This window comes from Triplophysa rosa, linkage group LG21 (assembly GCF_024868665.1).
Source record: "Triplophysa rosa linkage group LG21, Trosa_1v2, whole genome shotgun sequence".
Lineage (NCBI taxonomy): Eukaryota > Metazoa > Chordata > Actinopteri > Cypriniformes > Nemacheilidae > Triplophysa > Triplophysa rosa.
In genome coordinates, this window is record NC_079910.1 from 21,244,793 (window position 1) to 21,260,172 (window position 15,380).

Below are 15,380 nucleotides of genomic sequence, written 5' to 3' on the forward strand. Positions count from 1 at the left end.
ATGTTACCGCCCCTTAATCTACACAGTTCCACCCACTGCGCTCCGCTATTGTTGTTTTCACAAGCGACAGTGGTGTAGTGACTCCATGGCTAAAGTTTGTGGACAACATGCAATGTAGTCGCTGCACAGAGTCCAAACCTAGGAAGAGACAGGAGTGGATTTATTTTATTTTGTGTGGAAATCCATCAGAAACCATGAGTAAAAACCTGCTTGTTTGCGAGAATCATTTCAAACCGGAGTGCTTTATCAACCTGGGACAGCACAAGCAGGATTAGCTTCAAAGTTGTTCCTCAAGAGGGCTCGAGACCGACTGAACGAGACAAAGCTGCCGATGTAAGTAATATTTATCAACAGTCTGATTTGACGTAAATGTACCGTATATATAGGAGGATAACGTTAGCATATGATAGCGAAGGGAGCTAAGTCAGTCACGGGCTATATAGAACATTCAAAGCCAGTGTTAAACTTACTGTATATAAGTGCAGATGGACACTTGGAGTTTAGCTGTATGAATGTTAATACATTATGTGCGTTAATATGTTTAGCTGCGGCAAGCTGTTTGTTTTGCAAATGAACAGGGGTGAACACTGGGGTTAGTTTCGTTTTAAACGTCTCAAATCATTCGTGTTTAGGCTGAAAAATCTGTCACAGCAAACTAGCTCTCACGTTGTGTGTGTAACGTTATAACTTGTCAACGACAAGCGCTTAAATCCACGTTATTCTGCAGATCTGCAGGTGCGCAATCTGTGGATTTTAGGCAAACATACACGCACAACGTGAGCGCTGTTTGCTGTGACAGATTTTTTTAGTCTCCGGACGAATGATTTGAGACGTTTAAGACGAAACTAACCGCAGAGGAGTTCAGGAAAAATAATTTAGCTAAACCATTGACATGGCAGTACTACACGTGTGTTGTGTTGACACGCCGGACAGAAGGGGGTGGGGTTCGCTGTAACTCATTATCATTTAAAGAGACATGCACCAAAACTGGTTAAAGTGAGCATAGCTGTTTTTGACGAGTCAAGAAGGGTTTTGTTTACACAGCCATTGAGTGTTTTTAAGCAAATTATGTTCCAGACATTTCATGAAGACCCTAATAAATCATACCAACTTGTTAAAAGTGGTCGTCTGAGGAGACCTTTAAAACAATAAAGATAATAATAAGTAACAATAAATTGTTTAATAATTTGCATTAATATGAAATAAGTTAACATTAATAATTATATAAAACAATACATAATTTTATATATATTTAACATTAAAGTTTAAAATAAAAATTACATTACACATTAATACATAATAATTACATTAATAATGTATGATAATTAACATTAATATGAATAATTTATAACAATTTATGTATTATATATAGAAAAACATTACAATCAAAAATAAAATGTCATAAAATTAAAATAAATTATGTATAATTAACATTAATATTAACATTAAATAATATTATGTATAATAATTAATTTATAATATACTATATTAAACATTAAAATAAAAAATCTAAATGAAATAATATTAATAAATAATTTACAATAATTAACATAAAAAAATAAATAAAACAAAACATGAAAATAAAGGATTTTTTTTATCTAAACGTAGTGTCCTAAGAAGATGGAAAATAGCAATAAATAAATTGTCTGATGTCTCTTTATGGCCTTGCCCTTTTTTAGGGTTAAATGCAAGAGTATAAAGGAAACTGTCATGGTTCTGCCCCATCTTGTCTTGCTTTTTCTTGACCTAGTGGCAGAACCATGACAGAACCTCTTGTTTTACGTGGAGAGATTCCACATTCTCTTTCTCTCCGGTGTCGCGTCTCTGTTCCCGCCATTTCGTCTCCTTAATTGCTCGTTATTGGTTTCATGCCCCACAACTGTTCCCTCTTGATTGTCCCCTTATTTAATGCCCCTGTGTCCCCTGTCTTGTGCTGGATCATTGCAGCTGTGTTGTGTTTGTCGTGTGGGTGAGATCCTGTCGTGTTAGTAAGTCTAGTCTATTGTGTTGCTATGTGATGTGTTATTAGTCTAGTCTTGTTAGTTTAGTTAGTCTTGTTCTTGTTCCCCTGTTTTGTTATGTTACCCTCACGTGGGTCTTTGTTTTGTATTTTGTTATTATTATTAAAAGTCTAGTTTACCCCTTATCCTGTCTGCACTTGGGTCCTCTGTCCGTGTCTCACCCGAGAATCATGACAGGAAACGCCTGTAATAGGGGCTTTCGCACCAAATAGTTATAGGAACTCGGAGAACTATCCTAGTGGTTAGTTGCTATAACTGAGAACTAATTTCTCCCCCAGGCCATGTCCCTGGTTGCATTCGCACCGGGAATAGGAACTTTGAAGCGGCTGACAGCGACAAAGCATTTGCATTTACAAACACTAAAAACTGGTGGATGCCGCAATCGGAGCTGTGTTTGTTGTGTGTCATGGGTTTCGTGATAACGGAGATGGAATGTAAACTGTTGTTAAATATGTAATTTACCCTAATTTTCCCATTTATTCTCAGGATAGACAAAGGTAGTCAAATCTGTCATAGGCTATAAGTATCTGTTTAAATTTACTTACTCCCCAAAACAGAAGACTCCTCCGTGAGCTGCCTGTATACTTCAGTCTACTTCAAAGATGTCAGTCAACAGAGTTCCTTGTAGTTTTATAATTATAGGTTTTATTAATAACAATTGTCAAGGTTACAATTAATATATATATGTAACTAATAAAAGCATAAAGTCTGAAAATATTAATCTAATGCTCAGGGCAACCCAGTAGGCATCTAGCACCGGTGAGACTGTTCCGAAGAATCAGAATCTGATGAAATCATCTCTGCTCAGTCTTTTATAGACCGTTTCTCAAGCCCCCACTCTTCTGATGTCATCTTGAGATTAGGCAACGCCTTCATCATTTGTCTATATAATGCCACCTGTTTTTTTGTTATATGTCTTCTGATTCTTCCCTGCTTGGCCTGCAACACACAACTCCTTATCTGCTGTTCTCTCGGGTAACAGATGCCATTCTTCCTAATACATGATTTTCGCCTTTCTACTCTATCATAATAAAACATTATTACAACAAGAACATTCTCTGTCTTCTTTTCTCAAAAGAAAATGTTCATATGCAATGTAATATACTTAAACATGCATTTCTACTCAAAAGGTTATAATAGGTTTGGGTAAATATTTTCATGCAGCAAACATAGTATATAGTGTTCTTTAGTCAAAGCTATAGGAGAGTAAATATGAGAGAATACATATTTAAAGAGCAAAAAGTGGGTCTAAGAGACAAAATGTTCTATGACAACTTTCAGTATTACATATCATCAAGGCGGAGAAAAGAACACAACACTGCAAACAACAGGTACATGCCGTTATCGCCGTTTTCCATGTTTGTGAAGTTAATATGTTTACACCGCTTTTTAAAAATTCCGGGTGCCGCTGTTCGCCTAAAAAATACACATACCACGATGTAATAATTGTGTGAAATAAGATTTGTCTCTACAACTAGACGTTACAAACCTAAATTAAAATTATATTGTGCAACATTGCCACATAATTACTGCTTTTTAAATAATGTGTATTGTGAAAAGCACTAATTAAATATGACTGCACATATTTACATGATTATTATTCCTTTTTAAACCGATTTGCTTTAGTTTTTGCATCTTTGGACTGTGGCAAAGTTGGCCTAATGCTAAAATATATGGTGTAATGATCTGAAATCTCATCATCACGGATGTTGAGTTTAAGGACTTCAACATTTCTGCTCAAAACCAGATCCAGGGTTCCCCCGGCTTTGTGTGTTGGCTTATCTACATGCTGAACGAAGCCACTAGAGTAATGGATCATATTAAACATAATTGTAAGCATCTTGTTATAATACTCGGCACGGTCATTAAAATCACCAGCCACAATAATACTTTCGTAGCGTTTGCAAGCCTCTTTCAAGAGCGTTTGAAACTCCCCAGTGAATTTTTCGAACTGCTCAGTGTTTCTTTCAGGTCGATACACGTTTATGAACAGAACCTCTTCGTCCCATTTGTTATGTCTCAGAGCTGTGCCCACATATTCAAAGGTTGTTATACTAGAGTCAAAAGGAATTCTTTGACAGTGCAACTTCTGTGAAAACTGAATGGAAACACCACCCCCTCTTTTGTCAACATCCCTGCACGTGTACTCGTAAAAGAACTCTGGCGGCGAAGCTTCTTCAAGGCATTCACATGCAGTGTTATCTTTTAACCATGTCTCTGTCATCAGAAAGACATGCAGGTTATTTTTTGTTATGATGTTTTTGATCTTGATTCTTTTTTCCTTATTTTTTTGGATTGAACGAACATTGAGCAGCCCCACATTCACTGCAGGAGGATCCTCTGTCTCTTCCTCGCTGCTTTCCTCCTGTTCAGTCTCTTTTGTATTCTGCTGCTCCTGTTCAATCTCTTTTGTATTCTGCTGCTCCTGTTCAATCTCTTTTGTATTCTGCAGCTTCCGTTTAATCTCTTGAAAGATTTTTCTGTGAATAAAACAAGTGAAGGTACCATTAAGATGATTTAGTCTATCAGTGGTATCCAGCTGTCAAAAGAAGAATATTAAAATATTTTATTAAATATTGTCAGAAAATAGTTTTGAATAAGATTATTAAAAAAAAAAGATAATTTATTTTATTAACCATTTTTACTAGATTTTAAAAATTACAATTTTAACCCCCTGTATTCAGATTCAGAAAAAGCTTTATTGCCTTGTATGTTTACACACACAAGGATTTTTCTTGGTGACAGGAGCTACAGTGTAGAAAAGTACTGACATACATAAAGGCAATAAATGATATGGAATATAGCACAATAGTAAAATACAATACAATATACATTACTAAGACATAGAAAAAATAGACAGGATGTATGTCCACATATGCTATTTACAGACTGAATGTGATCATAATAATAAAGTTGGCTTGAAAAAGCCAACATACTGTTATGCTATTTTTTTCTGAGACTAAAATTTCTAACTATCTCCTCCTAGAGCTTTAACTCTACATAGTCCAAACTCTGCTCAGACCTTCAGACTGTTCTGACTTAGTGTGCTATATCTTTTCTAACTGATCAGACTTACGTTTTCCCTAAAAATGACTAAAAACTCTGAAAAATCCCATTGACTTTCATTGACGGAATGTTCTGTCATGGTCCCGCCTTCTTGTTCATGATTTTCTAGTCTTGGGGCAGGATAGTGACAGATCCCTTATGTTTAGTGTGAGAAGCCATGGGGTATTTATCTTTTGATATTCCATGTGCCTTCTCGTGTCTTGTCATTGGCCCCGCCCCTCTCGTTTCCTGTATTGTTTCCCTGCCGTGTTTCATTACCCTCACCTGCCCTGTGTTAATTATCCTTTGTTTGTTTCCCCATAAAAGATCCTCATGTTTCATTGTCCTGTGCTCGGTGATTGTCCGTGCAGCCTCGTGTTCGCGTCTTCGTCTTGCCTTGTTCTTTCATCTGTCCCCGAATGTGAGTTTATTAGTTTGCCTTAGTTTCTGTTTTGCCCCATTGCGGGAAGTGTTTCTTTGTCCTTTTGAAAAGCCTTGGTTATTGTGTTTGTCCCCCATCGAGGGTTTTTGTTTTATTAAAGTCTTTTTGTTATCCCTTCATTGCTGTCTGCTATTGGGTTCTTTTCCACGACATCCCTGACATGTTCAGATGAGCCAAGAGCTGAACATCAAATATAAAGTGAGGAGATCTGAAAGATGCAAGACGGATTCGGATTACTAGGGATGCAGTGAGGAAAGATAGTGAATATGTGGTACTTCATTTCGGAGACAAAGTGTTACCCAAAAAAGTGACTTTGGGTTTTATGATTTATAGTGTGAGAGAGTACATCACAAAACCAATCAGATGCTACAAATGCCAATGATTTGGTCATACAGCCAATGTGTGCAAGGGTAGAAGGAGATGTGCTAGATGCAGAGAGAATCATGAATATGCGCACTGCAGTCAAGAGCAGCCAAAATACTGTAATTGTGGGGGGAATCACAGTGTGGCATATGGTGGATGTGAAGTAATGAGAAGGGAAAAGGAAATTCTACAGTTAAGAACTCAAAACAGGATAACATATGCAGAAGCAGTGAAGGTGGTGAATCAGGAAAAAGGAAGAAATGAAAGAAAGAGAGAGGAAATACAAGTCTTAAAAGAAACCGATCAGGCAGGTAAGGAAATGGTATTGGTTGATATAAAGAAGTTGGTCATTTTCATTGCAGGGGTAAATAATGCCACAATGGAGGTTAAGTCCAAAACGGAAAGAATTCAGATAATAACAAAGGTAGCAGTACATCATCTAGATCTAGGGGGGTTGACATGGGATGAAGTGAGGAATAATCTCAGTATGCAGGCTAGTCAGGAACAGGTATGGGTTAGATAGCATTAATAATGGTCTTTTTGATGCAATGGAATGCTAAAAGTTTGTTGGCTAACGGACAAGAGTTTAAAAAGTACATAGATGATCTACCTAGTAAACCTTTTAGACTGAATGGATATGATTTTGTAAGATCTGATAGAAAGAAGGGAGTAGGAGGTGGATGTATCATTTTTATTAGAGATGATATTACATTTAGAGAGTTAGGAATAGGAAAGGAACTTGAATATATAGTTATAGAGATTTGGACGAAGGAAGGAGAAATTATGATTATTAATTATTATAATCCCTGTAAAAAATTAGAGTTAAGTGCATTAATAGAATTGGAAGGAATAGATGGAAATATGAGTGGGGATTTTAATGCACATAGTACATTATGGGGAGGAATTAAAACAGACAAAAATGGGAAGGTAATTGAAGGTTTATTAGAGGAAATGGACATGGTATGTTTAAATGATGGGAGTGGGACAAGAATGCATATTCACACAGGGAATATATCAGCTCTAGATTTAACATTGGTATCAAATAGTTTAGCAGGGAGGTGTCAGTGGGAGGTAGAAGATGAAACAACAATTGGAAGTGATGATTATCCAGTCTTCTGTAGAATAATGTTGCAAAGTATTAAACGGCAAGAGAAAAGAATGAGGAAATGGATATTTGGTTGTGCAAATTGAGAGTTATTTAGTTGTATTTGTGAGAGAGAGATGGATACATTAGATTTAAAGGAGGATAGCTGCAAACGAGTCAATTCCTAAAAGTAGGGGGCAAAGTAAGAAAAAGATGGTCCCTTGGTGGACAGAAGAATGCAGTAAAGCAGTCAAAGAAAGGAATAAAGCTTTAAGAATGTTAGGAAGATCCCATAATTTAGACAATTAAATTAAGTATAAACAAATTCAGGCAAAAGTTAGGAAAACCATACGTTATGCAAAGAGACAGAGCTGGCAGACCTTTTGTTCTAATACTGGTAGATCAACAAAGGTGGGAGAGATATGATTAAACGCATGAGAGGAATCCGGAAAGAGTGGAAATACCCGGTTATGAAAGTAGGGGAAAGGGTAGCAGTATCCGATGAAGAAAAGGCAGAATTGATAGCAGAGGCAAATGAATATCATGGTAATATTTATGTGGATACCAGCACATAAAGCTATAAAAGGTAATGAAGAAGTGGATAGATTAGCAAAAGAAACCTTGGAAGATATAGAAAGCATGAATATTTAATTTAGTAAAGGGGAAGCAACGTCGATAATAAAAGCATTTATCAATTAGGAGTGGCAGTTGAAATGGGATACAGGCAATAAAGGACGTCATCTTTAGATTCAAGATTCAATTTAGATTCAATTTATTGTCATTGCACATGTACAAGTACAAGGCAACGAAATGTGACCTCTGCATTTAACCCATCCAGAGAGTAGTGAACACACGTACCCCCGGAGCAGTGGGCAGCTATCACTACAGCGCCCGGGGAGCAAGTAGGGGTAAGGTGCCTTGCTCAAGGGCACCTCAGTTGTTACCCGCCAGCCCTGGGAATCGAACCGGCAACCTTCTGGTCATGAGTCCGACTCTCTAACCATTAGACCACAACTGCCCCGCAGTCTCTTTACAGTATACAAAGAGAAATAGGATTATATATAATATTTTAACAAGAATACGTATGGGACATTCCATGTTGAATAAAACATTAAAGCTAGTACATAAGCTTCCAACTGGTTTATGTGAGTATTGTGGAATAGAGGAGTCTATTGAACATGTTATTTGTAATTGTCAAAAGTATACAGAAGAGAGAGAGGAAATGAAGGTTGAACTCAGAAAGTTGGGAGTAGAAGATTTTAAGCTTAAAAATGTAATTGAAAAGGGATTAGAGAGTTTATGTCATTATCAGTAGTATATATGGGGGTCATTGTGTCAAAATGATTGATGGTGACCCTTGACCTTTGCGGGGGGGGGTTGAATTACTTCCAGACCACCCAGGTTGCAAGGGACCGCCCACTGTGCGTTGACCTTTGACCGTATCCGCCCCATTGTGAGAGAGATGAAAAGGGGTGTCACATGAGCCCTTTTGGGTTGTTGGAAGACGAGGCATGCTGCTGCGTACCGAACCAGCTGGAGTGGTTTGATAGCCTTTGCAGGAAGACCAGAAAGGAGAGCATTGCAGTAGTCCTACCTTGAGATTACCAGGGCCTGGACAAGGAGTTGTGCCGCATGCTCAGTGAGATAGGGTCTAACCTTTCTAATGTTGAATAAGGCATATCGGCATGACCGCGTTGTCTTTGCAATGTGATCATTGAAGGACAGCTGTTCATCAAATATGACTCCGAGGTTCCTGGCTGTTTTGGAAGGAGTGATTGTGGTATTGCCAAGTCGGATGGTGAGATCGTGTTGCACCATGGGGTGTGCCAGAAACACGAGTAGTTCTGTCTTGGCTGGGTTCAGCTGGAGGTGATGCTCTTTCATCCAAGTTGAGATGTCCTCTAGGCAGGCTGTAATGCTGCTACAATGGTATCGTCTGGGTGAAATGAGATGTAAATCTGGGTGTCGTCAGCATAACAGTGATAGGAGAAGCCGTGTGCCTGTATGATGGGTCCCAAGGATGTGATGTAGATGGAAAAAAGCAGCGGTCCAAGCACTGATCCCTGAGGGACCCCAGTGATTAGACATATGCCCGGTTAACCAAAAATATATATCACGTGATTTATGCACAACTTGTGAGTGAAGTACGGTAAAATGCTGCTGCATCCGAAACTCCAAATATGCACTGCAGAAGAAGACCATAACACACGAAGTAGTAGGAAATGCCTAAGGACATGTTTTTATCACCGATCCTCAAGCCTCCTCAGGTATTTTTATGATAATAAAGTATATTTATAATGATCATGTTTGACGGATGTTGCTTTTTTAAATGCACGTTATAAGCGACTCAAACTCGCACTGCTTTTAGATCGAGCAGCATTTATACTGATCCCAGAGCCGTGCTTCACGGACAAGCTACGCATCAATAAAATAAACGATACTTGCAGTAACGCAGCCAGCTCGGTTTCAGCAGGATTTGGTGGTAACCGCGGTTAACCGGGCACATGTCTACCAGTGATCATGTGGTGAGCAGTGGACAGCGAGCCCCTCCATGACACCCTGAAGGATCTGCTGGAGAGGTAGGATTTGAACCAGCGGAGAGGAGTGCCTGAGATTCCTAGAGATGACGGAGTTGCTAGGAGTATCTTATGATTGACAGTGTCGAAAGCTGAAGATAGGTCTAGCAGAATCAGGACCGAGGATTTAGATTCCGCCTTGGCTAGCCGCAGTGCTTCTGTGACCGATAGCAGTGCAGACTCAGTGGAGTGGTTTGTTTTGAAGCCAGACTGCTTGTCATCCAGTAGTTTATTCTGGGATAGGTAGGAAGACACCTTGTTGAAAGCTGCCCTTTCAAGTGTTTTTGCAATAAATGGGAGGAGAGAGACAGGTCTGTAACTGTCGGTAGTGGAGGGGTCCAATGTGGGTTTCTTAAGTAGGGGCGTGACCTGGGCCTGTTTGAATGTGGATGGAAAAGTGCCAGTGAGAGGGGATGTGTTGATGATGTGTGTGAGTGCAGGTAATTTTAGTGTTAGTAATGCTTAAAAATATAGTGCATAATTACTTATCTTAAAGATGTAACATTTAATGTATAGTGTATTTCACTTTAATATTTCATCAAAGTACATATGAATAGAACCTCTGACCATAGAACCGTCCCTGAAGGGAGATGAATCAAAAGACCTTGAGATGTACCAAGTACTTATCCTTGATTAAATGCTGATGCTGATGCTTCATATCCTTTTTTATCCTTGAAAAAAGGAGGTGGATGGCATGAAGTCTAAAAGAGGATTTTTGAATGCCAGAACGCCTCACTCAAAAAAGGAGAGGATTGGTAGTGGATGCGGGGCCTGCCATAGGATGTTGGGGTTTGTCCTGGATGTGTTGTGGCCTCAAACTGACAAAACATCTGAGAATTGACGACTCATAAAGTGTCAAGGGTCCACACTACAAAGCTCTGTAAGAAGAGGAATTATAAAGATACAATTTTCTTGCTATCCATCTCAAGCAAGATGCAAAGAAGTTCCTTGCCAATGAGATGGTAGCAATGAACCAACTGTATTGCAGACTGTAAGAAATGAACTGATTATACAGATGCACAGTAAAGTTGGCTGTACATCTTAAGGGGTTTGGACAAGTTCCTTGATATGTTCTGATACTTTGACCACAAAAAAAAAAACATGCTGGTGTTACATTTTATCTGACATGAGTCAAACAGTTGCTGTCTCAGAAAAGAAATGTAAACTTTTTACAGATGCCTTTCACACCTACAGGAGGTGAGAATCTGGGTAGAAACTCATTTTTTATGTATTTAATTGAAAGCATACTTGGTTGTTTTTATCTGTTCCTTCTGTGTCCAAGTGGCGTTTTGGATTTCGTCGGCTGTGTCTCTCAGGGATTGGCTGGCTTCAGTCACATGATTCCCCTTGATCATTTTTGTCCAGTTGTCAATCATTTCAGGAAGTGCACATTTCATTAAATAAAGTCCTCCAACAACCTGATGATCAATAAGAGCCAATCATTACATGATTCATTTTCATTATTGTCAGACCATCATAATCACTTATAAGAAACTTAACAGCTTATGGATTGCTTAAGAAAGTTTAAAGGCTTTATGAGTTTCTAGTAGTTGTTTATAAACACATTTCTTTTCATTATGACTAGCACACACGTCTTTTATTTGTTTTTGGTGGACAGTAGCTGAGTAGTTTTACTTGTTACTGTAACTAAAGTAAATGTTACTATATCTGGACAAAGTATTTTTTTCCTGATAAACTTTTACTCCACTCCATTTCATAAAAGCATCCTGTTCCTCTTTACTTTGAACTGAAGAAATTTGACACCCACTGTGAGGCATGAAAGCAATGCCCTTGTCACCGTCCACCAGTATAATTTTCACTAAATACGACCACAAACCGAACGTTCTATAAAACACAGCCTCAAGACAGCCCTTTGCAAATAAAAGACCATTATTATTATCATTACATTATCTTTCAACATTGAGGTAAATTGTATATCAAACAATACATCCTAAAAATGTAATATAAAACATGAATAATCACTGTAAAAAAAAAGATTAAACAATGTATTGATAATACATCTTATTAATATCGTCCAACATGGCTGCCTGTAACCACTGATAATCAGTTTAGAAATAAAACTGCTGGGACTCAGGTTTGATCTGTTGTCTCCCTCTTCAGGTGAGTTTGACTTGACTCAACTGCGGCTGGCTTTAACTGATCGGCAACATTTACTGCTCGCAGACGGGTTGAAAATGAGCCGTCAAATCAGACACTTCCTGTGTTTCATGGTTAGAACGTAATGCGTACCATAGAGGGTTAAGTGAGTTTGACCTGACTTGACTGCGGCTGGCTTTAACTGATCGGCGAGATTTACTGCTTGCAGACGGGTTGAAAATGAGCACTTCCTGCTTCCTGTGTTGTGATTTGTGTGCTGAACCTACGGCAATGTTATGGTCTGTTGTCTTGGTCTTCTTGCATGCCTGTTTTTATAATCACTTTCTCTTTCTCTCTGTTTCCAAGTGTGTGTTTAGGTGTCTTCGTGCACCTACATTTTTGAGGGCCTAAACGTGCTCGAAAACTCATGAAGCTTTGAACACGTGTCAGAAGTGGTGAAAATTTAAGTCTATTATGGGTCGCAGAATTAGGCGTGGCAAAATGGCTCGATAGCGCCACCTATAAATTTTCAAAGAAGTGCCCCTAGTGCTACATGTCACGTACAGGTATGAAATTCGGTACACACATTTTACAGCCCAAGACCTACAAAAAAGTCTTCCGAACAGGAAGTCAGATCTTTTGAATTAACTTTTTAATCAGATCAACATCATATATGGTTAGTCTAATCTAAAGGCCTTTGCGATGTTAAATTGCAAAGATCTTGAGTTTTCACTGAAGGAATAAAACGTGTCCGTGGCAGCCTGACAAATTTGATGTTTCGCCATGAAACAGGATGTTGTTGTAACTCGGGCATTCGATGTCTGATCTGCTCCAAACTTCACATGTTTGATAATGGTCCTGGCCTCAAGACATCTACATGGCAATATTCAGTTACAGTCAAAGTGCCACCTGTTGGCAGCAGGAAGTGTGGCACTTTGAAATGACTGTTTTCTTAAGGCCAATGGGTGGCGGTGAGCCCAGACCCTTTTCAATGTCTTTTTGTAGTTTATTTTGTTTAGTGTCTTTAGTTGTGTTTTTTAATTTGTTAGTTCTTTGGTTGTGTGGTGTATGTTAGATCTGAGACAGCTAGGTATTTATTTAATTTGGTTGATGTTATATTTCGTGATTTCTTGTTATGATACTTGTTGTTTTGTTCTTGAAGAAGTTACATATATCTTCTTCACGTTACCTGCCCCACGTTGCCTAACTTAACTTGGAGGTTTGTAGCAGGCAATCACGGCGACTCACGCAGTGTTTGCATTAACATTAACAGAGTTGTTTAATACATTAATAAGCATATGGATTTTTGTGAATTAGTGAAACAAAAGGTGTAAGAATAACATGAAACATGTGATCGTTGTCATCTGTGAATCTGGACAATAGGCTCATTTGGGATGAGCAAAATCCAGTGCTAGTCATGAGATAAATGTCGGTAAATAATGTGTCCGATAACTTGCTCTGATGTCATGCGAGGCGGCCGTGCCAAGCAGCGCAGTTGCTCTCCCTGACTGCGCTGCCTAAAGTCATGATGGGAAATGACTAGCTGACATCACATCTTAAAATTTTTCATGTCATGAGATAAAGTGTGCAGCCCTCATTAAAATGTGAATGTTGAAAGAGACAAACTGATATGTGCAAAACAGCGGTTGCTAGGCATTGATACACTACAAATACAGCAATATAAATGATTAAACATTGTTTAATAATTTTTTTAAGACCTACCTTTTTATGTTATAATAGCACTTTCTTATGTTTGCGAAATTTTCAGAATGTCTTGTTCAATATACAATTTACCTCAATGTTGAAAGAAACTGTAATTGTAATAATTGTCTAATAAATTAATAAATGTTTGACGCTGTTTCATAAAAAATATATATTTACCTCAAAATAATGGAATGGAAAGCAAAAAAAAAACGTTTTAAGAAAAACACTTTCTTAAAGTGTTTATGTGCTTCACCACAAAAAACACATGTAGTGCCTAATACATCACTCTTCACAAAAAAAGTGCAAGTTAATCTCAAAAAATGTGTTTCTAATAATATTATAAACAATTATAAGAAACTCATAAAGCTTTTATTAACTTTCTTAAACACTCTAACCTATTAACAAGTTGTAAGTAAGTGCTGTTATTAAGCATATATAAGGGCCTTATTACCTATTAACTTATGCTTATTAGAAGGACCTTAATATAAAGTGTTACCCAATAATCACTAATAATAAATGAAATTCACCAATAATCAATTATATGTGTGATCTAATATGTACATGTGTACAGGATCTTACCATGACACCTCCTATAAGGGTTGTTTGAAATCCAGCTGATCTAAAAAGTACCTTATCACTCAATTTAATTTGCCATTTACTTTTATGTTGAATAATATTTAAGACACCTGAAGGATTCACGACAGATGAAAGAACCAAAGAATAAATCAGCATTTCACATTTTTTCAGCCATGTCTCTTTTCTCTGGGAAGCGATGCTGTCAAAAGGGCCCATCCGATCTCCAAAGTGCCCCTCTGATCGTCGTCCCACCCCTGCTGATGAAGAACCCCCTCCACTAGCTCCGCGACTTTGCATATCACTGGTCTTCTCCCGAGGAAACTCTGTGTGATTGAGCTTGTCATTGATCATTGAGTCAATGATGATTTGAATATTTAGACCAATCTGTCTCGCAATGGCTCTCAGAATTTCAGCCATGATGTGATGCTCCAATTCATCTGGTTCTGCTGAGGGATTTACTTCCTTCTTCTCACACTTCAGTATCTGCTGTATTTTTTTTGCAATTTCGTTGCTCTTCTTTTCTATAACCTGCAACTTCTTCATGATGCTGCAGGATAATAAGGCCTCAATGATTTTAGTACATTGAGAAACAACGGTACCCATGTTTGTACATGTAGATGCCAAACCCATAAGTGGAGCAGCAGCTCCAAACGTAAATACAGTGGCCACACCGGCCCCGATCAAACTTGCAGCTCCCAACACCGTTAATGAGCTGCCAACACATTCAGCGACATTGCATTTTTTTCTGAGTGACTCCAGCTCCTCCGCCAGTTTCCTCAGATTGTCTGCGAAGTGCTCCCTCTCCTCGATCCAGCAGAAAATAAGCTCTAGCAGCTGGTCAGCGGTGGCCATGATGAAGGCCTCTGTGTCCTCCTGATCCTCTGAGCAGAGAGCAGAAATCTGAGAAGGTATACTGAAAGGTAGAAGACAGAGGACAGATGAGAAGACGCTTTGCTTTATTCTTTAATTAATATTTGAGCATAGACTGAGCAAAATGTTCTGCTGATGAAGACTAAAGCCGGAGTGGGGTTAACTTTCAGCCCAGAAGATTAATGTCCCACACTGGCCAACAAAGGGCTAGGTGATAAAAGATAAAACATTTTGAAATATTGCACACAGAGAGAGGCAGGGCTCTACGCAAACATTTTTCTTAATGAGCATTTTCTGATCAATAACAGACATTAACTTTCCCATTACAGAGCTATATGTGCCTCTTTAAAATAATTTCCAGGGGCATTTCTAACAATATAAGAGTATGTTTTTATAAACCTATTAAATGTATGCATAATTGTTCGTCAATTTCTTAAAGGTACAGTGCGGGATGTTTTGTATGATCTATTAACAGAAATGCAATATAACATACAAAACTGTGTCTTTAGATGTGTATAAAAACCTTACGTAATGAAAAGTAATGTTTTTATTACCTTAGAATACACCAGTTGTATCCAGTTGTAACTTTTTCAATGTTTCCA

The 15,380-nt window shown here is 38.2% G+C and overlaps 1 protein-coding gene across 2 annotated transcripts in view; it reads right to left on the reverse strand.

The window, feature by feature from the left end:
- Positions 1–2,898: 2,898 nt before the first annotated feature.
- Positions 2,899–15,380, reverse strand: part of LOC130571771 (uncharacterized) — a 29,901-nt gene continuing 17,419 nt past the window's right edge. Inside the window, exons 3-6 of one of the 2 annotated variants that reach the window (XR_008965124.1) lie at positions 13,912–14,821; positions 10,780–10,949; positions 5,352–5,716; positions 4,389–4,501 (exon numbers count right to left, since the gene is read on the reverse strand). Coding sequence is in view for 1 of the 2 variants with exons in the window: in XM_057362925.1 (XP_057218908.1) it covers positions 3,619–4,501; positions 10,780–10,949; positions 13,912–14,821 (1,963 nt within the window). In the remaining variant the exon portion in view is untranslated. Of the gene's footprint in view, positions 4,502–5,351; positions 5,717–10,779; positions 10,950–13,911; positions 14,822–15,380 lie in introns of both variants that reach the window. The other variant, XM_057362925.1, reaches the window with a different exon arrangement.